The 22,940-nt window shown below is 39.9% G+C and overlaps 1 protein-coding gene across 2 annotated transcripts in view; it reads left to right on the plus strand.

Annotated features, from left to right (window-relative positions):
- Positions 1-22,940, plus strand: part of FBN1 (fibrillin 1) — a 149,131-nt gene that overhangs the window by 88,177 nt on the left and 38,014 nt on the right. For both annotated transcript variants that reach the window (XM_027888943.1, XM_027888942.1), the window contains exons 20-33: positions 389-508; positions 1,441-1,578; positions 2,574-2,624; positions 5,054-5,179; positions 5,914-6,138; positions 7,353-7,478; positions 7,575-7,703; positions 8,189-8,314; positions 8,447-8,572; positions 9,278-9,400; positions 12,952-13,077; positions 13,888-14,013; positions 22,069-22,191; positions 22,790-22,912. In XM_027888943.1, the coding sequence (XP_027744744.1) occupies positions 389-508; positions 1,441-1,578; positions 2,574-2,624; positions 5,054-5,179; positions 5,914-6,138; positions 7,353-7,478; positions 7,575-7,703; positions 8,189-8,314; positions 8,447-8,572; positions 9,278-9,400; positions 12,952-13,077; positions 13,888-14,013; positions 22,069-22,191; positions 22,790-22,912 (1,788 nt within the window). The remainder of the gene's footprint in view (positions 1-388; positions 509-1,440; positions 1,579-2,573; positions 2,625-5,053; positions 5,180-5,913; positions 6,139-7,352; positions 7,479-7,574; positions 7,704-8,188; positions 8,315-8,446; positions 8,573-9,277; positions 9,401-12,951; positions 13,078-13,887; positions 14,014-22,068; positions 22,192-22,789; positions 22,913-22,940) is intronic.

Consider the following 22,940-nt stretch of genomic DNA (forward strand, 5'->3'; position numbering starts at 1 on the left):
GGGTGAGAAAAATTTGAGGAGAATCAAGCTTTACAAATCTGGTGTGTGAAGAAGAGAGCCAAACAGCTCCTAGTTGGAACCCTTTTAGAGCCACAGGCAGGATGTGTGTCAGATCATTGTAGCAGCACAGTCCATCACCACAAAGCTGGATATCACTAAAAAATGAGATGCTTCTTCCAAGTTCAATGTTTTAATGTTCTAACATGTTGGTGTGTCTTTAGGACACCTGCATGGTTAGTCTATTGTGAAGAGTTCTGTAATAGAGAAGTGGAGTATCAGGAAGACTGGTTATGAGGAAGGCTTTTTCCCTTCTTCCCTAAACTACAAAGAGCCATATGTATTTTTGTTAATTATTTCTGGCATTAATGGCAGTGTATTTCTCTTTTAGATATTGATGAGTGTGAATCCAACCCCTGCGTTAATGGAGTGTGCAAAAACACACCAGGCTCTTTTGCTTGTGAATGTTCTCCTGAGAGTACTTTGGATCCAACCAGAACCATCTGCATAGGTATTTATTCTTCTGAAAATTGTATGTTTGCTGGTTAAAAATGTCCAGTGACACGTGAACATTGTACACCAAGTTTAGAATATACTTTAAAATAACTTTTGATAAATTTAGTGGAAAACATTACAGAAACAATGTTAAGAAAGTGTTTTTCACCATTACTATGGGTACATAAAATGCACTTGGGAGTGTGGCGTGCTTCCCTGTCAAATTTGAAAGAGGTGAAAATTTTTTGTAACTAACACAGAAATGCTAAGACTGCTTCTTCAGGTCTATGCTCACCTGCTTAGTTTCTCCTGTAAGATGCGTGAACATGTTCTCATTGGGGTCTGCTCTCTGGAAAGACCAGTTTTCTATTTGAGATGGAGCATAACAAGTCATGCACAGTCCAGACCAGTACAGGAGCATCCACAGACAATGCTGTGACTCAGATACTCTATGGACTCATAATTTCTTCCCTTCTTCCCCTCTTCTGGAGGGACAGTAATTTATAGCTCTTGTCTAGTCAGTGAGGAAAACTGTGGAACTACAGCTGTGTGATCCTCTGCTACCTCCAGCCACTCCCTGTATGGGAAGATTGGATATCCAGACTGGGGGATCTAATAAATTAATGGAAGATCTATCAAGGTTTCATATCTACTCTGTTCTTCTGCATATGCCCCTAATCGAATCAGAATAAATACAGTGACTCAAATCTTGAATGGTATCGACATATTCCCTGATAAGGACAAAAAGCATAAACGAGGATTTGCAAGAGCTCTGTGCTGGGATGATTTCAGGCTATAGTCCAGCATAGAGAAGGATAAATCAAGTGATTTTAAAATAAATTTAGGTCTAATGTGGTAAATTAAAAGGAATTCACGTGTGTTTATAAATATAGTAATGGATAATGCTAAAGAATCTGCATGACAATACATTGTTTTTTTTCCAAACAGAAACTGTTAAGGGTACCTGTTGGCAGAACATAGTGAATGGAAGGTGTGAAATAAATATCAATGGAGCAACTCTGAAGTCCCAGTGCTGTTCCTCACTAGGTGCTGCTTGGGGAAGCCCATGTACACCGTGTGAACGAGGTAATGCTCTTCATTTTCCTCAGGAACCTAGGACTTTTCTTCTTCTTAAGCTGGTCCAGGTTATTGTTGGACAGTAGAAGTTGAGCACTGCCTAGACAAATAACTTTACTTGTTCTGTTATCAAGCACCTCATTCAGTCTGAAAAAGAGAAGTTTTAATATTTGAGAGGTAGTGTGTAGCTATAGGAGATTCTAACTCTGCATTTTACAGTAAATATTTTACAAGCTTAAACACTGAAGGGAAGGGACCACACCTACAGTCTGTAACTTGCAGCATTACTTTAGTATGGTTTGTCATAATTAGTGATCTAGAATTCCTAATGATGTAGCAATAGATGCGTTTTCCCCAGAGTTCCCAAGAAAATGTTCGCAACAAATGGATATTTGGTGTGGTAAGGGAGGGAGGAGAGGGAGTAGCCCTTGTTATTATACTCTGTAGATTAACTGGTGACCTACAGAATCGTAGAGTTTATCAAGAAATGGCTTGAGGTTGCTTCATATTCATTTGATAATTTGACTGAACTGTGGGATGGGCTGGGAACCCAGGGATGAGCTGATGAATGCAGAAATGTGTGTGGGTTGTTATTTCTGTATCCTGAAAGCTGCCAGTTTGCTCAAAACTTTGGTTAAGTTCATTCTGTGTATCTTAGCAGAATTCATCCTCATTCATCCATGGTAAATAGGGCTGTAATGTGCTGTGATCAAGTGAAATGAATTAATTGGTTTGAATGAAGCAGGAATCATAACCACTTTTGGGTTAGTCAGCTGAGACACATGGGAAGCAAAAGAGGATAATGGCTGACACTCTGTGTAGTTTATGTAGTTGCCCCATCTTATCTCTTTATTATTTCAGAAAATACTGGGATACTGTCTAAGCACTCAGACTTCTCATAGCAATAAACTAGATAATGTTTCACATGGTCAGTTTTGCACAATAAGTTAATGGCCAGTTTTGGACTGTAATGTTCTGAAAGTTCTCTTTTGTTTGTTTTACAGACCCAATATGTCAAAAGGGATATTCAAGAATAAGAGGAACATTGTGTGAAGGTATTTATTGTTGCTCTAACATAAATCAGAGCTTGAATGAAAAAATGCCTGTGTTTTGATTTAAGTGGTTAATTTAGCATAGAGGAACACTATGCCAAATTCTTACCTCGTGTGGTTCAATTGACTTCATTAGGGTTATGTCAGGGATGAATTTGGTTTCAGTTTGTTTAACATTCCTACATACTCATAGTTTATCTCAAAATACACACTTGCAAATATAATGTCTACCAGTATAAGGAAATAGTTTTCTCTCTTCAAATAATGTTAACTAAATAACTTGTTTGGGCAAAGTATGCATCTTATATATGCTATAAAACATGGCATTAATAATACAGCGGTATGAGAAGCCATTACTATGCTTTAGAAAAAGAATGTTTAAAGGCTATATTTCACATTGAAGTTTTTTTGGTTAAAGAAAAGGTTAGAGATTTTTTAAATGTGTAGCTTTTTGCTTGGTATGAGATGACTCTATACTATTCTGTGAGAATTGAAGGTCCCACCCTGTTCATTTTCATTTGAATTGATTTGAACCCCTGGAAAAGTACTGCATATTTACATAATATGCAAAAGCACAGAGAGTCTCAAACTGCTGTGGGTCATCCTGACTGACAACATCTGACATGACACTGCACTTAAAATATTTTTTAAAAATTACTCCCATATGTAGCTTCCATAAAGAAACATTGTTTTTTTTCCTTAACAAAAAAATAAAAAAACAGAGGAACACCCTCACACATACTCTTTGCTTTCCAAATGATGACTGAATACCTTGGCACGTCTGTGCTGCAGACCCACTGTACATAACTTATCTGACCTCAGCAACACTTTCTGGAGTGTGTAAGTGAAAGAAAAGAAAAAAAAAAAGTGGCCCCACCTATCTCTCTTCACAAGGAAAGTCTTAGAACATTTTCAACACTGCTGAGATGGAAAGTTTTCCAAGATGTAGACAGAACTGTTTTCAGCATTTCCTTTACCAGCACTTTGGATTACATCTATTACATGCTTTAGTCTTTCTCATTTCAACGGGACCTGGATAGTCCCAGGTTTTTCAGAGTAGTTTCCCTTGCTTGTAACATTACTGAAGCCTTATTTGGTTTTCAACCAATGTAAGCATTTTTCAAGACGGGGAAAGGTCTCTAGGAAATTTACTGGCAAATGAGAGACAGGACAAGGGAGTAAGTTTAGTTCCCAAAAGGTGATACTCAGTTCTCCCGTATACAGCCTGTGTAAAATGAGTAACAGGCCTTGTGCGAGGAAATAAGCAAACTAAATTGGCAGCGTTCCTCTCGTTTACGGGTGAGCCCTGGAGTTGTCAGCTGCAATATTGCTCACAGCCTCTGAACAGTGTTGCAGTGGTTTCTAGTAATCCACTGGCTTTACTTTGTACCTTCCAGTCAATTTATAATATCTATCCAAGGGCAGAAGGCACTGATTTCCACCCCCCTCCCCCATATTTATCCTCCATGCTGCTCCATGTGATTTGAGAGCTGCAGAGTCTGTTTGCACCAAGAGTTTTGTCTGGCCAGCCCAACCTGCCCACTTCTTGATTACTCTGTTCATGAGTGTTCATGTACAGACTGTCAGTCATTCTTTCTCATTTCTTGTTCTTCTCCTCTCCTGTTTTAAAAATTGTCATGCTTCATCTTGGGTCATTTTTAATGTTGGAGGCTTTTTCCTAAAGGCAGTTGTGAAGCTTTTCACAAAGGACACAGATGGGATGACCCCACACTTGGATTAGCAAACATTTATTTATGCTCAGGCCAAGCTAATGCATTTAATCAAATTGTCCTTACCCCAAAGTGCTAAATTTGCCTCTTAAATACGGAATACAGTCTTAATGAAGTTAAAATCTGTGTGCAGTCATAGAGAGATTATTTTAATATATGTAAAGTTGCTTATTGCTGACAAGGTCATAAGACCAGATTTCAAATGATGTTTTAGTTTCCAGACATGCAGAGGTGTGCCTAATAAGACAGAAAAATGAAAAATAAATAAAAATATAGAAAACCTTTAAAAATCTTTAAAAATACGACATAATTTAATCTAACTGAAATAATACACAAGGTATTATGCACTTACCTTTGTCTTTCTTTCCCCGTTTGCTTCAAAATCTGGCCCACAGTGAGTATGAAAATGGATATGCTTTTTAAACACCCTCCCTTTTCTGTTACTTTTGAGTTTAGTTTCATTATGTTTAGAAATGGCAAATAGCAACATGCATTATTTCTGATTGTCAGCAGTTTTCTGTAATTAATTGGTTCTGACTGACTTGTGTAGGAAATCATAAATTTTTGAATTTTGTCAGACAATGTAAACTGCTTTGGTTTTGTATTTTATCCTAAAAAACATTAAAATGTCAGTTATTTTTTTCTAATCTGTTTGTATTTAGCCTGCTAGTGATTATACTTACTTTTTCTTTTTGGAAACAGATGTAAATGAATGCGAGGTGTTTCCTGGAGTTTGTACAAATGGGCAGTGTGTCAATACCTTGGGATCGTTTGTTTGCCAGTGCCCCAATGGAATGACTTTAGATGCTTCTGGACGGACTTGTCTTGGTAGGTATTAATTCCATGTACAGGCCTGCATATCCACGTGGTGAGCGATGGTTGCACTGCACGTCTTCTTAAAAGTAAAGAAAATTATCTTTCCCCATTTTTCAAATGGAATTAGTCAGGGACATGAACTTAGTTCAACTGGGATAGGAACAGATTCCAATGGTAATAGCTAAAGCCCATCACCATCTGCTAGCTGGTGAACAGTGTTGATTTAGTTCCAGATTGTTCATCTGACAAATCCCTACAGATTATCTGTGCTCTTAGCACTCTTCGTCTGCAGCCCCATTGAAACCAAGGCTGGAAGAGTGAGGGACACACCACTGTGGGCTGGGACTTGGGTGTGTGAGGAGGGATGTGATGTTCCTCACCACACTGTACACATTAATGGAGGGTGCACCAGAATATCCAAGTTTTGTGTGCTGTCCACCCAAAGCACACTTGTTCATTTGTGACAGTAAATGCCCAAGATTTCTCTCTGAGTAAGGTATAGCTTGTAGTAATAAAAGGACTTATATAAGTACGGTAAGCTGGAATGCCTAAAATCCTTTCCTAATGTCCTTCAAGTATCGAGCACCATCTTTCACACTGGTGCTTTCAACTTACTTCAACTCCTTATTTCCGAGTTTAGCTTTAATATTTTGCTGCCAGAAATTCTGCAGCGAGCTTGGTACACTCCTCTGCAGTGAACTAAATTTTCTCTTTCTTTCTCAACATGTTGTTCCATTGCCCAACAGACATTCGCCTGGAGAGCTGCTACCTGCAGCACGAGGACGAGCAGTGCAGCGCCCAGATCCCTGGCCGGCACCGCATGGACGCCTGCTGCTGCTCCGTGGGGGCCGCCTGGGGCTACGAGTGTGAGGAGTGTCCCCTGAAGGGATCTCCCGAGTTCGACGCTCTGTGTCCGAGGGGCCCCGGGTTCTCCACGAAGGTTGAGATAAGCGGGAAGTCTTTCTCCAAAGGTACGTGCTCTGTCTGCGGTTCATTGCCGGCAAACCCTGCTGGCTCTACGTTTTCATCTTCCCTCAGACAACTCCTCTGGGTTTGAAAATTTCAGTGATAGTCAGGTACTTCATTCACCCAAAGGCACATTTGAAAATCTGATTAGATTTCGTGGAAATTAAGGCCAGAAAAAAACCACAAGAGAATTTAGTACCAATAATTTAATGCAGAATATAATACTGCAGCCTCAAAACACAGGATTTGTGTCTCTATTAGAGAGGTTAAATTGTGCCTGACTTTGCCTCCTTTGGCACTTCATAGTACAAGAACTGGAACAAACTGGGCAGTCAGCTTTGGATGTATTGAAAGAGTAATCCTTACCTATGAAAGGTGCAATAACTTTCATTCTACTGTGGAACAATCAAGGAATGGTGAATAATTTTGGGAATTTCTTGTGAAGCTACTTGGAGAAGTAGAGGAAATAGTTTCCAGGGTGATAGCTCAAATCAGGAGAACATGATTTACTGTAAACCAAGTCATGGCAACAAGTTATGACTCTTGTTGGTAAACTTCCAGCATTGCATGGGAATCACACAGTGACACCCTTGTATCCTGTGTTGAAACTGTCTTTCCAGGGTTACCACTGGTTAAGCTGGACAATGTCAGAACCACAAACGGATGTGAACATGTTTGTAAAGAAAGCCAGTTACCCAAAAACTAAACATTACAAAGTCTGAAAAGAGGGAAAAATATATATGAATGACAATTGCTGTTGTTAGTTTCAGCCTTGGTTTTATAAACAGTTACTAAGCCATTAATTATCCATAAAGAAAAGTGACATGTGCTTTTATTTAGGCTCATTATGTTTTCTGTGACTCATGGAAGTCACATTTTTTTTCTCAGAAATCATAAGACAGGGTAGTTCTTTGGAAGCTCCCTTTGCCTTAATCCTCTGTCCACTGAAGTCTTGCTTAGCTGCAGATCAGATCCTGCAGGACAAAGGGGAGACTAATACCATTTTATGGCAGAAAGTGTTCTTGGCAGTTCCAGTGTGGAGTGTCAACACTGTTGGCTGGGGGGAGGTTGGTATCAGTTTATGCAGTGTGGTCTAGTTTTCCCAAAAGGAGGGGTCACTGCCATGAGAAAGGATGAGCTCTAATGTCAACATTGCTCTTTTATGCACTGTTTTTGTATGAAATGATAACATCATATGTCCATACTATTTCATTTTCAGACATCAATGAATGTAAAATGTTCCCCAGCCTTTGTACCCATGGAAAATGCAGGAATACCATTGGCAGTTTTAAGTGTAGATGTGACAGTGGATTTGCCCTGGATTCTGAAGAGAGGAACTGCACAGGTAAACTGCAAGGATCTCTCTCTCTCTCATAACTTTGAATTGAAAAGGAAAAACTGAACTCCTTTGACAATCCCGTGAATGTGTTTTGTGTTACAGATATCGATGAATGCCGCATCTCTCCTGACCTTTGTGGCCAAGGCATCTGTGTCAATACTCCTGGAGACTTTGAGTGTGAATGTTTTGAAGGCTATGAAAGTGGATTTATGATGATGAAAAACTGCATGGGTATGTTTTTATAGACCTCGGATGAGCAGTAGTATGCTATGTACTAGTATGCTATGCATGGTTTATTTTGTTGTTTTTTTTTTTTTTAAGGTTTGATTATGCCTGGATTTAGGTCTCTCTTATTTTGTCTCTCTTATTAAAGCTAACTTTAAATATGAATTTGCTACTTTGGCAAGTTGCCAAAGCATATATAAGCAAGGGACAGGATTTTAGGATGCTAAATTTATTCCCACGGTCCATTTTGCTAAGTGGGACACCACCCTGAACTTTGAAGTTAGATTAAAATTTAGAAGAAGCCTTTTTGAATTTATTTTATTTTATTTTTTTGACTGCACTGTGGGATGAGGGGTGACTGACTATAGGAGAGGCTTCAGAGTCCATCGAGGCAGATGATGCTGTGATGGGTCCCAGCTGTGGTGAGGGATGGGCTGATGCTGTGGCAGTGCTGGCCCTGCGATGACGAGAGCCTCCCCTTCTCCCCACAGACATCGACGAGTGCCAGCGCAACCCCCTTCTCTGCCGAGGCGGCACCTGCATCAACACAGAGGGAAGTTTCCGGTGCGATTGTCCTCCAGGCCATCAGATATCACCAAATATCTCTGCATGTGTAGGTGAGACGTGCAGGCAAAATCAATATTGTGCGCAGCATTTTACGCCGCTCTTGTGCTGTGCATTTACAGAGTTTGCTTTAGTGCCATTTTCCTTGAGGTCTGAAAGGTGTTCCTCTTCTTGTTTTGCAACAGACATTAATGAGTGCGACCTGAGCACCAACCTGTGTCGAAATGGCCGGTGTGTCAACCTGATTGGAAAGTACCAGTGTGCTTGCAACCCTGGGTATCAGTCCACACCTGACAAGTTATACTGTATTGGTAAGGACAAAATCTACATGGGAAGATAAAGCACACAGAATTGTTTTACTTTAGTAGTTACATAAAGGCCTTTTGAACTGTTATTCAAAAATTTTATTACAGTCTGTCAGAATAGTATGCAAAACCCCCAAAATATGCACATCCATTATTGTGGCAGCTCTACAGTTAGCTGTGTGGGACATTATTTTTTCCAGTAAATCAATCATGATGCATAAAATTGCATACTATTTTAAATGGCCTTAGACTTCAGACTTTGATCATTAAGTGAGAATAACTTGTTAGATTAGTTCTATACTTTATTAAAAATTATTATTAAAAATCATCATTCCTGGCAGACCATGAAGTAGAATCATGTGGTTCCATTGTGTATGTACATTTTTCCATGCCATGGAAATACATGAAAAATCCATTGGCTTTAATTCTGCCTAGTAATTTTTTACCTTGATCCTTACAGAAACTTTATTGCTCTAATGATACTGTGGTAACTCAGCAGTGGTATTTCTATATGTAGATGCAGTCAGATATCATCCCTAGTTTGCATCACATCCATCCCAGTGCCTATATTTGTGAACACTTGAATGTTCAAGTAGTGTGCAAATGCCAAGTGTAGATTCGGGACTGATGCTGTTCTGGAAAGCTGACTCAGAGTGTGTTCTTGAAGTAAAAGGTATGGTGGGGTTTTAACTGCAATTTTCTCCTTTTCAGACATCGATGAGTGCAGTATAATGAATGGTGGCTGTGAGAACTTCTGTACTAACTCGGAGGGCAGCTACGAATGTAGCTGTAAACAAGGCTTTGCCCTCATGCCAGACCACAGGACATGCACTGGTAAGGGAGATTTTGGGAACTTTTCTGCTGGGAGGGTTTATTTCAATAGTTTAAAAATATACCTTCTTTTTAAGATTAAAACCATTGTATCAAATACACTGTTAAAAAAAGAAAATACATGGAAAGTGAAGTTCTTTTGCTAAAGTAAACATCTCCAAAGTATCAGAATTGGACAACTGCAGACTGAATTGCTTTGAAGGGAATTGGTTCTTCATCACTTCAGAAAGTTGATTTTGAATTTCATAACAAAAAGCTGTAATTTTTTCAGTAGGAGATAAATTTTCTCCCTTAAGGTATTATTTTAGATCGAAATCCAAAATAGTTGAACACCATGAAAAAAAATTATCAAGAACAGAATCCAAAATGCTGTGTATGTGTATTGTATGGTTATATTGGAGAGAGAACAGACAGAAAAGCTAGAAAAGAGGCTGATTACCCTGTTCTGTGGTTGTGTGGTGTCTACCCTTAAGCAAGCAAGAAAATTCCTATTTTTAATTCTTTGTGTAGTCAAATGCAAGTATCCTGCATTACTTCAGAACTTACTGACTTTCAGAGAAACTGAAATGTGAATAGGATGAATCTTTCTTACAGAACAGCTCTTTTGCACTCTTAACAGGGCTGGTGAGAAAATTTTCAGAGCTCTCTTATGGCTGGGCTTTCTCCTTTGGGAGTCTGGAAGTCATAATCCCAGGAAGTGAATTGTACTTGGTGATTTCCACATAGGTTACTGGAAAGATGAATCTACCCTACTTTCCTTTTACTTCTTGCTTCACAGCCACTGGCCCTCTGAGGCATGGGAATATTTGCCAGCTGTTTGCCAATTCCATCCAAGACTTCCTTGAAGAGCATGAGAATTATAACAGGGTTAATCCCTTGGAATAGAATTGCCTTTATAGTTGAACAAATAGAGAGTTTTCTATACTGAATTAATAGAGAGAGCTCACATTTAGAATTTGTAAATATTTATAGGCCTCGGACCAGGGTCTCAATTACCCTGAGGTCACTCACTACCATTCCAGAAGATAAAAGAGCCTTTAAGCAGAGTAAAATGTAGTTTCCCCACACATTGTAGCTTGCATTGTCAGAAAGATGTCAAGTAGCCAACCTTCAGCAAGCATCAAAATTCAACTAGGAAAAGGGCAGATTTGATTGAACCTGAAATTAATTATTTCAAAACTTAAAATAATTAGATTAGAAGTAGTTTGCTTTAGCTCAAGTTTCTAGAAAAGGCAAGCTTTGGTGTTTGGGGCACTTTTTCAATGCAAAAATAAAACTAGTTGATCAGAATTGTGCTTCAGCCAAAATCTAAACCCAAGTGACAGGATTAGAGTGACATGAGACAGAAGGGAGGAGGGGGGAGCTGAGGTCTCTGAGCCACTTTTCACCTTCCTGGCTTGACTGGGAACTAAGTGACCCAAGTATACACTTGGACAGTCTCAGGGATCTGCTGGCTAGAGGCAGTTCTGTGCTGTAACACATCTCTGAATTCAAAACCAGAGCAGATAATTTAGAGCACCTTCCTTCATACTGAACTAAAAACTACAGAATAGAAAGCTATTATCTTTCCTTTCTCAAAGTTAAAACAGAAGGATGCTGTGGGGAGGGGGTGGATTCTATGTGGTTTTGCCCACACATTAACTTGACCATAAACATGTTAGTAGAAGGTTTGTAGTAAGATCTTACCTTAGCTGTGAATTTTTACATATTTATATCAAGCCTTGACTCTGAAAATAGAATTTCATTCACAGACCAACCAGTAATAACTATTAGCTCTTAATTTTCGTGGTCTCCTCTGATGAAGACTTGAGTGCAATAGCCACACATAAAAAGGTTTGAATAGCAGAAACACCAGACACCTTTGGATGTCAAGACAAATGTAAGAAAACATTCAGTGATGTGAGGGATCACCTTCACTTCCCTTTTAGTATCTGAAATGCTGCTGCCTTCTCTTGAAAAGATGTTTTTTACATATGCCAACATCTGGTGAATATTCACAATCTTCATGCTGAAATTTTGCCTCTGCCCAAAGGCACCCCACTGAGTGAAAAATAAGAATGAAAATATTTGTGGCATTTTCTTCTCATCTGGTTTTGCTGTGTTAGATGTTTGTGCTTGGTACAAGATGTAGTAGAACTGTGACCTGCGGATGTGAAACACCTCTTTTACATTTTCAGTTTTCTCTCTGTGTGAACATGTCTTTTATCTTTAACATCACACAAAGCTGGAAGCCATCACAGAATGTATTTCTTGATAATTGAGCTGGTAAGAATGCTGTGCAGTTCAGTAGCAGGTCAGGTTTGAATTGGTGAGGTTATGCATAAATAATCAGCTCAATTAGGAAAAACAACAGGTTCTTTGTCAGCTGATTTTCCCCCAACTGTGAAATCAGTACAATGACAGGTTAGTAAATAAAGTTCTTTATTTCTGTCATCATTATGCCCACTTCTAGAGCTTAATTTTGCATGTTAATTCAAATTCCATTCCAAATTAACATTTTCAGGCTAATGTCCATGCCAGTATTATTTGCTTGTTAAGATAAACAGGGACTGGTCAGCCTTCTTCCTTGCAGAAGTTGTGTATCCACACAAGCACTGACTGCTAGAAATACAACTGAATAATGAACATAATATTTTAAATTAAAGTGAGTTCATTTTCTGCAGCTGCATAATTACTGCAATCCACAATAGACTGCTCTGATAATGAGTTACACCCTTTCTCTTGGAGAGGATTCCTGAATCTTGTCCTTTTTGTGCTGATTTTTTTCCCATGGTATCACTAGGCAGAGTTTCTGATTTTTTGCTCTTTCTAGTCTATGTTGGTGCTGACACAGGGAGATTCTAGAGATTTTTACAAGGAACACTAACATAACCCCAGGGGCTCTGAAAGCTTCCAGAACTTAGCATGGCTGCATTAATATAATAAAGTATCTGCTTCTGCCACTTGGCCCCAAGCAATGATGGCCAATTTCATGGACTGAGAAAACAACTTACATCCTAGAGGATGTAACTATAGGGCCTGGCAAGTCAGCTGAGATGCTAAAAAAGACTGTAAAAACGTCAGTGAAATAATGGATATACTGTAATTATTCCCATCATGAGTTCAGCTCTGTGTTTCCAGTTTGTCACCATCCTTGAGACCCATAGAGATTTTGTGCATGCATGAGAGCTTTTTTAAGCTCTGTAAAGTCTGATATTTTTTTGTCACTGAATTTGACTTCAGAGCTTCCATTGACTTCAACATTGATGGGTTATATCCAAGAATCCCCAATTATTTGTGGCCATGTGGTGTGACAAAGGTTCTGTTGGGGTTCTTTTCTCTGAAAGAAAAGTTGGTTCCTGTTGCCATCGGAGTCAGAGGGGAATGTTTTGCCACTGACTTTAGCTGGAGATGAGGAGCTTACTCATAGGGACAGTTTTGCAATGTACCACTCAGTTACTGCAAGAATTCAATCTTCATCATATGTATCAGAGCGTTAAAATGCTTACTTGCCATGATGGTGGTGAATTGCTTTGTATAAAGGTAACATATTTTAATCTGATTTTCCCCTGTAGATATTGATGAGTGTGAAGACAATCCTAACATCTGTGATGGAGGCCAGTGTACAAACATCCCAGGAGAGTACAGGTGTCTTTGCTATGATGGGTTCATGGCATCTGAAGACATGAAGACTTGCATAGGTAAGTGAAAGTAAATATATTCCAATTTTACATCAAATGTGGAAAAATTATTTATTAAGGCACTCTTTCCAAATAGACGATGATATTTAAAGAGTATTGCTCTTATCTCCTAATTTTGGCCACCTGACCTTTTCACCTAAACACCTGACTCTTGCACAAATGCAGATGTAATCCCTGCAGACTGGGATGCACACAGGATGCTCTGTAGCATTGCATCTCTGGGTCCTCTTCCAGGGAGGTTTTTATGCAGCTCAGATAAATGAGTGCTTGCAGAAAGGAAGTGCTGGTGAATGATGCTGGGGAAAATTTCTAGCAAGAAAATCACCAGTGCTGTTTTAAACTTGTCTCTAAGACAAAACTATGTTCAAGTCTTGTACCTTGGAAGAATAAAGTCATGAAACAGTGTGTCTCCAAAAGCACACACATTTGAAGTAAAAATCTCGAGTGTCTTTGGGGAGAAACGTTTGACAAAACTAGACAATGTATGTGTGCATATATAAGTGTACACACACACACACACATGTACCTAGAAATTATCCATAGTCATAGTCATTCTTTGAATAATGTACTGAATCTTAGTGTCTACTTTTAAGAAAAGTTGGAATTAAAGGTATGTTTATACAGATATGGTAATATGACATTGTTACCCCAGATCTCAAAATGTATGCTAAGTAAGGAATAACTAACCTGAGCAGTTTTTAATTTGCATTGGTAGACCCATTTTTTGTACCAAAACTCATAACTCAAGAGATTCTGCCCAATACTTTCTAAGAATTTTATTAATAAATCCTAATTCATGGGTTTTTTTAGATGTTAACGAGTGTGATCTGCATCCAAACATCTGTCTGAGTGGGACCTGTGAAAATACAAAAGGCTCATTTATCTGTCATTGTGATATGGGATATTCAGGCAAGAAAGGCACGACTGGCTGCACAGGTATGTTTTAAAGTTTAATTAGTAATTTTTAGTGAAACTTGTGAGTCTGCTTTTCTGGTATTTAAAACCTCCTCTCACTGTGCTTCTTCTCACTTACTTGTGCTCTTTTTATACCTCTCATCCAAATTTGCCTGAGCTTGTGTTCTGCTAATCTTCAGTGGTACAGCCTGATGCTGCTTCTGCTGAAATGAGTGACAGAATGTCCACTGGGAATGTAACTGGGTGTATCAGTGTGGTGTTGTTTGTCTCAGAGAACAGCAAATGCCATTATCTGTACCTTGACAAACTCCCAAGGACCTCAGTGTGTTTGGATTAGTTAACTGTGCACTAGGCAAGTAAACAACAGGTATGTGTCCAAAGTGTTATTTGACAAACACAGATGCCTTGAAATATGTGCTAAAATATATTTTCAATTTTTGCAAAGTGTCAATGATACAGTTACACAACTACATTCTGTCAGCAAAATCAGAATCTGCTTTATTCTTTGTACTGCCAGCAAACAGAAATGAGATTCAAATATACAGGCTCTGGGGGCATGATACTAATAATCTGAGTGCTGGTGTCTCAAGCCAAGGTGTTGAGAGTCTCAGGCTCTGCCCAAATATGAATGCAAACATATGTTTAACATAATTTTTAATGTAGACTTAGGATGAACACATTTCTGGCAATGGCTTTGAGACACACTTTCATTCTTAATCTGCCCTTAGTGTACAGAGTTAATAGTATGCTTCTTTAAGTGCCCCAAATACATGAAGCTTTTTTTTTACAGCTCTCAGAGAAAAATCTGAGAGCTGGAGTTGTACTTTGCATATTGGACCATGGACGAATAGTTGTGCATTAGTAGCAGCTGCCTTTGACTTACATATGAACTGATCTAAATCCAAGAAATCCTTAATTGTACCCTGTAGACCAACATTTCAATGTTCTTTGTTTCTGTGCTAAATTACACGAAGATCTTCAGGACTGCAGACCTGAGAGCCCTCGTGCTGATGAGTTACACATGGCACAGACACCGCTCCCAGCAAGGAGCACTCAGGGAGGAATCAGCAACCAGTGGTAGGGAAAAGACAGAGAAAGGTCATGGAGGCAGGGGAGGAATGTGAGGTATGGCTTCTGGGGAAGTGCCTGGAAACAGCCACCATTTTGGCATGATGTGATGCAAGGTAGTGGCAACTGTCCCAAGAAGTGGGGTTTTTTTGTTAACAGAGAGGTCAGGAAATCCTTCCCTCCTGGTTCCAGCCAAGCCCAGACGTCTGGATGGACACAGTCTGTCATGTGGGCTCTTCCCACCTCCTTGCATATTATTATCTTTCCCTGCTGCTTTTGTCTACATGCTGATGTTTCAGAGAGGATGTCACTAACTGGGAAAAACACCAGAACGCTTTAATTGCAACATTGAAATACTATAGAGGGGCTCAGTAACTTGGAAGAGCCCAGTGTTCTAAGATAAAAAGGTGAAGTATCAGTTATGCTGATAGAGCTGAGATGGGACCATACTCAAATCACCAAAATCTTTTGGATTTAAATAAGAAAACAGGAAACAGAGCAGGAAGTTTCTAGGTTGGTTTCATAATGAAGAAACTGGTCCCATTCCAGCTACATCACGCAGGTTCTCACATTCTGTTCTTTAAAATGTCTGATCTGCTGCTGGAGAACATTGAATTCCCCACTTCATGTTTGCACAGTATTTGAGCAGAGTTGAAGTTCGCAGGCTCAGGTACTGCAGACCATAGGAGTGTCCTTCAATACTTCTTCTGCAGGGACCTTGCCAACAGCACCTTGACCTCAGGATTCAGTTCTTGTCTTAGGTCAAAAGCATTCCCAGTTTTTAGGAATTCCCATGGAAAAAAAAAATTTACAAAAACGTGTACAGCACTTTGAATGGGAGATTCTCTGTTTCATGAGAACAGCTAAATAATGTCCTTTGGGTCTCATTACAGTTTTGTCTAAATATTTCAGCTCCCTTGTCATTACTGACTGTTTCCATTTTAACAAATAAACTTGTTTCCCCCCCCCCAATCATTTAACAGTTTTCAGAATCCACCCACTGACTTACATTCCCATCCCACACAGATGTTAGTTCTCCCCTCTCCATGGTTCTCAATAAGAATGTGGACAGAATGTAGTGACAGAAATACAGTTTTTAAACTGTTAGGCAAAACTATACATTGTAGATGCAGGTTTCCAAGATCAAATGCTACAAATGGTTTTATTTCCATTCGCAAGGCAGACTGTGATCATACTTACTCAGAGCAGTTCATTTTACATTTTTCTAGGCAGGCAATAGTGCAAAGCCACTGGAGAGAAGACTGCTACACTTTCTCCTCTCCTGGTTCCAGATTGCCCAGTTTTATGACAAATATCTTGTCTGCACTTTTTCTGTCAATAAAGTATACGTGTATTTGTGCAGAAATTAAATCCTGCTTTGGCACTTGAATTTGTATTTTGTGATTCATCACCACTCTGGAGTGCTGCCTGTAAATTTGCAATATTTCACTGTTGATGTAGAGCCTTGGATTTACTTGCTCTGATATTTTCACAGGGAAACAAATCCTTCTCTGACTGTCTCCCATCCACCCTTGCAGTTATGGCTGTGTGCACAGCCCCCCTGTTTGCCCCTGGTAGAGCAGGGCTGGCACATGTTTAGGGCACAGTTTGTTTCTTCACAGACTCAGACTGAAGGACATGAACTTGGTGGCAGAAGTTGCCCAACATGGTCATCAGATCAAAAATAAATGTGCTTTACCAGTCAGCTGGAGTTCTCCACAGCAGCTCGGGGAGTTGGAAGGCTGAGATTAGGCTCTGTCTCTGCAAGGGCCATGCAGGTGCCCTTTGGAGAAAGGCTACTAGAAAGTGTTCAACTTGTTGTGGGGTGTGAGCATGAAGAGTTTGGTCTTGAACGTGACCTGCTGTCTTCCAGGGATGATGACATTAGTGGATACAGGAGCAGTGAGTGCACACTGCATACTTGCAGGGCTGGCAGTAACTTGGTTCTAAGGAGGTCAGATATCTGATTCAGTGAAAGGAAAAGGTGAGCCTGTCCTTGACCCTCAGAAATAGATCCGTAGTATTTTGTGAGTCCATGTGCTCTCCTCTCCATTATTAGTGGCTTCTGGCCATGAATAATATGTTGAGTTTCAGTCTTGATGGCACAAAAGAGCTCTGGTCTCAGGGAAGCACACATCTGCCCTTGTGAATCTGGGAGCTGGCTGTGTCAGGCCAAATACCAGAAGATAACAGTGCTGAGCTCTGCCCGCCAAGGGGGGTATTGCAGAAGGAGCACATTGGGAGTGGGCGTCTGTCCAGCAACAACACGCTGCTCCCCAGCATGCTGATGATGTAAGGATGGATAGCAGGCAAGGGCTGAACCTCCCCATGTGAAACTCCAAGAGGTGCTTACTGTACAGTATGCTGAATAAAATCCAAGAGTGGTTCCAAAAGAGAAAACAATCAGAATAGGGAATTTTTCCATATATTTTTTCTACTTGTATGAGCACCAAGTTGAAATTCACAGTCTTTTCCCTTTGAAAAGCCTTCCCTTTTCCTACCTGATTACATGGGCAGCAACCCAGGAGGAGGAAATGCCATGTGACTTCCACCAGACGAGTGGTCCTTTGGGAATTAGACCCAGGCTCGAAATACCAGTGAAACGTCAGTGCGATAAAATGCACAGATATGCAAAGACTGCCAAAAATGTAAAAGTCAGAAACTGCTTAAGGGATTTGCATAATTCCTGACAAACAGCACTGATTTATAGGAGGAGTCTGAATTAAATTCACAGTTTGCTGAGGATCCTTATAGACCCTTGAAGCCCCATGAAACCTAACAGAAAATGGTGCACAGAGTACCTAGAGGATTTCACGCCCAGCTGTGACCATTTTCTTTAGTTAATGTTCACTCTCATCTGTTCAAATGCAAAGGAATCACTTGGATGTTTCTAGGATGTAGGTGAGAATATAGTGACTTATCCCCATGCTCCTCTCTAGCTGACTTTAATGACCCACTTCCAGACTGTGAAGGGATGTGCTGTGCAGATACTGGCTATCGATTTCTTTCCCTTGGTTGCCACATTTACAAGCACAGTGCCAACATGGCAGGTAGATATGACATGTATTTTTACTGCATATCAACAGCCCTTAAAATCTGTGCCACTATGATTAGTGGGAGAGGTGCTTCATTAATTGCCAAAGGCTTGAGAGAAAAAAATGTCTGTCCAAAGAAGAGAATTGAAGGAGCCAACAGAGTAGGGTGACTGACAGGTTTTTTTCCCCAGAGTGCTTGGGATTGTTATGATGTCAGACCTGCATATTATTTATCATGCGTATTCTCATCTGTTGTAGGCAGACAACTCCCTTAGTATTAATGGGAGTTGTGCAATTGCAAAGCTGAGAACATGTGTGCAGCAGGACTGGGGCACAGTGGGACTGGCTGAGGATGCAGTGTCAGTCTTGGATTGGAATGTCTTTATTTTCCTTGGCTTGTCACGGACTTGTACTGGAGGCAGAAGGAGAAGGTTGATATAAATCAGTGACTCACTCCTTTACTCTTCAGTGAAAATCCCCATGAAGTCAGTGGGAATAGGCCATCATTGTGTGAAACCCTGACTTGAGTAGTGTCCTCCTGGGTGCTCTTTGGGTCATGATACCTTTACTCAGACCAAGTAATGCCTTTGTCTTCAAACAATCAAATGAAAATAGTTGGAGTGTTTGAAGAGTGTAGTACTGTTTGTGCTGCCATGCAGACAGAACAGGCTGGACTTATGCTCTTATTAAAGATATTTATATTGAGGTAATTTTTCCCCAGTAGAGCTCAAGTTCTCCTTTCTGTTTCATTCTGTGAAGCCGTAATTCAGTACTTGTGGCAACATAAATCCATATTAAGCTCCAGTATAACCAGGCATAAATTCCATTGATTTCACTGCCCTGTTTACACAGTACTGTGTTTGGTCTGAGATCTCTTTTGCCTTGGAAATAATTGCAATGCAATAAATGTAGGCTTACAACTCAGCTGTGCAATGAAAGGAGAGAATAGGGATTATAGCAAAACAACATCTGAGTTAAATGCAGGTAGCTTTGAAAAGAAGTAAAATTTGGGATGAAGCCAGTGATGGTATTTTATATGCCTCAACCAGCTTTTATTTCAGAAAACCTTTCCATGCATCATGGAAATAAGCCCTGCAATGTCCCAATAAAGGTAGATAGTATTAGATAATACATTTTGCATTCCACATTTGATCTTTACCCAGACAAAAAGCATTGAAATCTATTGCAAACTTTTCCTGGAAAAAAGCTGAGAAGGATTTCAGGATTTTGTTCAAAGCAAGTGGAATGGCATGTCAGTGGCTGATCTCTGAGAAAGTTGATCCCATTAGAATTACTTGGATATAGATTTGTGCTTGTAACTTTCATCCCACAGAAGATTCCAAGATTTTAGTGTGTGTGTGTCAAACAGCTGATGGGGGAATGAGTGTCCACTGTGAGGGCAGCAGTGTCACAGTGCTGCTGTGCCACTGGGAGATGTAAATGGGGGCTCTCTGGTGCAAAGTGTCAGTGGGTCAGTGCAAGGTGGGATGGAGTCCACAGTCACTTTATGGAGAGTGGAAAACTTGGCTTAGATTGCCTTAAATTTGAGTCTGAGCATGACTTCATTGCGGTGTAGCTGTTGCATGCAAGTTTCTGTTTGTGTTCACTGGTGGTTTAAAAAAATTCTTGGCAGAAACCTCTCTACTGATGATGGTTTTTTGTGGTGTTTTGTTGTGCTCTGCAGGGTATAAGGAAACTTGTGATTGTATGTTTCAAAGCATCAAATAATCAAATGCAGTGCAGGCTTAATGTTAGCAGTGTTTTAACAGTTTAGGTTTTAAAATCATGTAAAGGTTAAACTATAGAGTAGTTTGCCTCAGCTTTTCTGTGTCAGTGTATACTGTAGCTGACCTCTTGAAATTCCTTCTACTCTTTCCCTTCAGACCAAGCCAATAGGAGTTGATTTTTTTTCTGACCACCCTTAAGATTTTTGACAGACACTAGTTTCCTGTTTAGGGTGATGTTATCTTCATATGAGTTTTCGCACATGCTAAAGGCAGTTCTGCTCTGACCCTTTTTTTAAGGTTACATACAAAAGGCAAATCTTCTCTGACCCTTTTTTTTAAGGTTTAAAAAAGTAAGTATCCATTTGCATGTTTTCAGGCTTGGTGCAGTCAACAGTCATTAATGGTAGATTCCAGCTGCCACATTTAGATCTATATCTAGACATCAGCATTCAGATTATGGGAATGTTCGTGTCTGGGGTTTTGATTCAAAGCAATGCCTCATTTAGAAAGAGACTCAGAAAAGTAAGATTAGATGAAATTCCACTTATGCAGACTTTAAACAAACTCCAAAAAACCAAAAGCCAACCAACCAATGCCAAAAAACAAACAAACAAAAAAACCACAAAAAAAAAAAAAAAAAAGCAAGCCTGAAATCCCAACAACAAAAAACCCCAAGCAAATGTAAAACCCACCAAACAAAAAAAAACCTCCAAACCAACAGTGGGTTTGGGTATTTTCTGGCCTTCTGGGTAATTAATTTTAGGATGATGGATGGATGTTGTCTGTTTCTCGAAGTCATGTGTTGCCTTTGTGAAAAGGCAATATATGTTTACAGGGTATAGAGAAAAGGACACAGGCTTTTGTCTAGAGAAGTGTGGGCAGAAAAACCTAAGAAAGAGTTACGAAGGAAATTTTTTAAATCATACCTGGACACTTTTTCCAATAGCTCCACAATCTTGCCCTTTTTAAAAAGCTAATTGTTAATAGGCAAAATGATTGGGAGGCTCAAATATCTGATTTTGGGGCTGAGAACCCCAAAGGTTGTTACATTTTTGATAGCTGATGCATTTTCTTAATCTTGAGAGAGGTCAGACCTGGGGTTTTGTCTGTGGAATCATGCAGTGTTTGTGAGCTTGTTCTCTTTCCATCAGCTATTTTACAGAATGAGATGATTTGGCTTACTGCAACATCAAAGGCACCTGGGAGGGCTCAAATATTGATATAAATTTTAAGTGGTTTGATATGAACTCTAGATAATTTACATCCTGCATGGAAGTAAAGCACAGTTAGAGAGAGCTCAGTTCCAGAAAACACCATAAAATCCGTAACTCAGATGTACAAGAAAATTCCTGCCAGTTTTGTTGTAGTTACCAGTAATAATTTCTGAAAACTTTGCCTTTGAGTTTATACATTTGCCAAGTACCTATATGGGGCATTAATAATGTTTTGTGAGAAGGAAGAATGGAGTCCAGTTTGGGTTTTGCAGTCTGTACATGATGATATTGCCAGAGAATGACCAAGAATGAAAATAGCAAGTACTGAAATAAAATGTGCTGGCCTGAACGTGTGTGTTGAAGATTGGATGACTTGGTGTCTCCAAGGATCCTGATTTTTTTTCCACTGTGTTAGGTTTCCTGAGTTCCTAGTAAACACAGCCCATCCTCCACCTTCCACACAGCGTCTGGAAAAGCAGAACCTGCTTCATGAGCTTCCTGGGATTATCCTGGGAGGAGTTTGTGAATGGTGCCTAGCTGGTGTTCATCAGCATCCATGCAGACACAATGGGTGCTCTGGGAATGCTGCATTCCAGGAGACACTGGGCATTAGAGTTCCCTCTGAGACATTTTAGCAAACCATGCAATGTAGAGCCACCAATGTGGTTCCTCTCTGCAGGCTTCAGGATGGACAGATTGGAAAAACTGTCTTCTGAGTTACTGTTTTCCTCCTTGAGCGTAAAAGTTACCAGGCTTTGGAGTGAATTGCAGAAGTACTGCTTTATATGCCCATCAGAAGAGGAGGTAGTGGGGCAGCACATCTGCAATGTGCCACATGCTTCTTTGCTTTTCTTTACTTTTCTTTGTTGTGATTTTATTTCTCTTCTGCTTCATTTTTAAATGTCATGTTGTAATGAAATGCAGACTTGCTTTCATATTCACATTGACTTTCTTGAGAAGTTCCAGTGTCACCTATCTGGATATGAGAAAGTGTGACCCATGAGCCTCTCAAACATCTCTGCGCTTTTGCAGATATCAACGAGTGTGAAATCGGAGCCCATAACTGCGACAGACACGCCATATGTACAAACACAGCAGGGAGTTTCAAATGTAGCTGCAGCCCTGGATGGATTGGAAATGGTATCAAGTGCACAGGTGAGGCTCATATGCATTTGTGTTTATTTATAAGGCCAGACCACAGTGGGGTTCTAACAATTCTGAAAACAACCAATACCACACCTATAAATTGGGAAGAAAAGTGGTTATCAAACTTGTTAGGTCGATTTTACATGATGTGTTAGAGGACAAATTCTCCACCATGGTAACGGTGAAATCAGCATTATCTCATATTTGGCTTGTGAAATGGTGAGAACACAGCAAATTCTGTGGTTCTGTGACCATGGAGAGAGATGCTGTGTACTTGAGGGTAGCTGAGGGAGGCAGTGAGAAATCTCCTGATGCTCCCTGTAAAAACAAGGTACAGGTCTTAGTATTGAGTAGCCCTGCAACTTCTTCATTCACAGTTACCTTGTCAGACTTTCTGATGTGCTACAAATAAACTGTTCCCCTCTTTTTCAGTCAGATGACCTCACATATTTGTGAGTTTTGTTATGGAGGATTATTTAAAGTAGAGCTTCTGTGTGCCGTACACCATTTAAAGTTTGTGTTCATTGTGTGTTCTTTTAACTGATGTTGTTTCTTTTAACTAATGTTTTTCTTTTCTTTTTTTTCCCCCCTTTTTATTATTTTAAAGATCTGGATGAGTGCTCCAATGGGACCCACATGTGCAGCCCACATGCTGACTGCAAGAATACAATGGGCTCTTACCGCTGCCTGTGTAAAGAAGGTTATACTGGGGATGGCTTCACTTGTACAGGTGAGCTTTCCTAGGAAAGCATCAGATG

The sequence above is a fragment of the Empidonax traillii genome, unplaced genomic scaffold, assembly GCF_003031625.1.
Source record: "Empidonax traillii isolate 1590-97213 ecotype Southwest subspecies unplaced genomic scaffold, ASM303162v1 scaffold248:size1534464, whole genome shotgun sequence".
Taxonomy (NCBI): domain Eukaryota; kingdom Metazoa; phylum Chordata; class Aves; order Passeriformes; family Tyrannidae; genus Empidonax; species Empidonax traillii.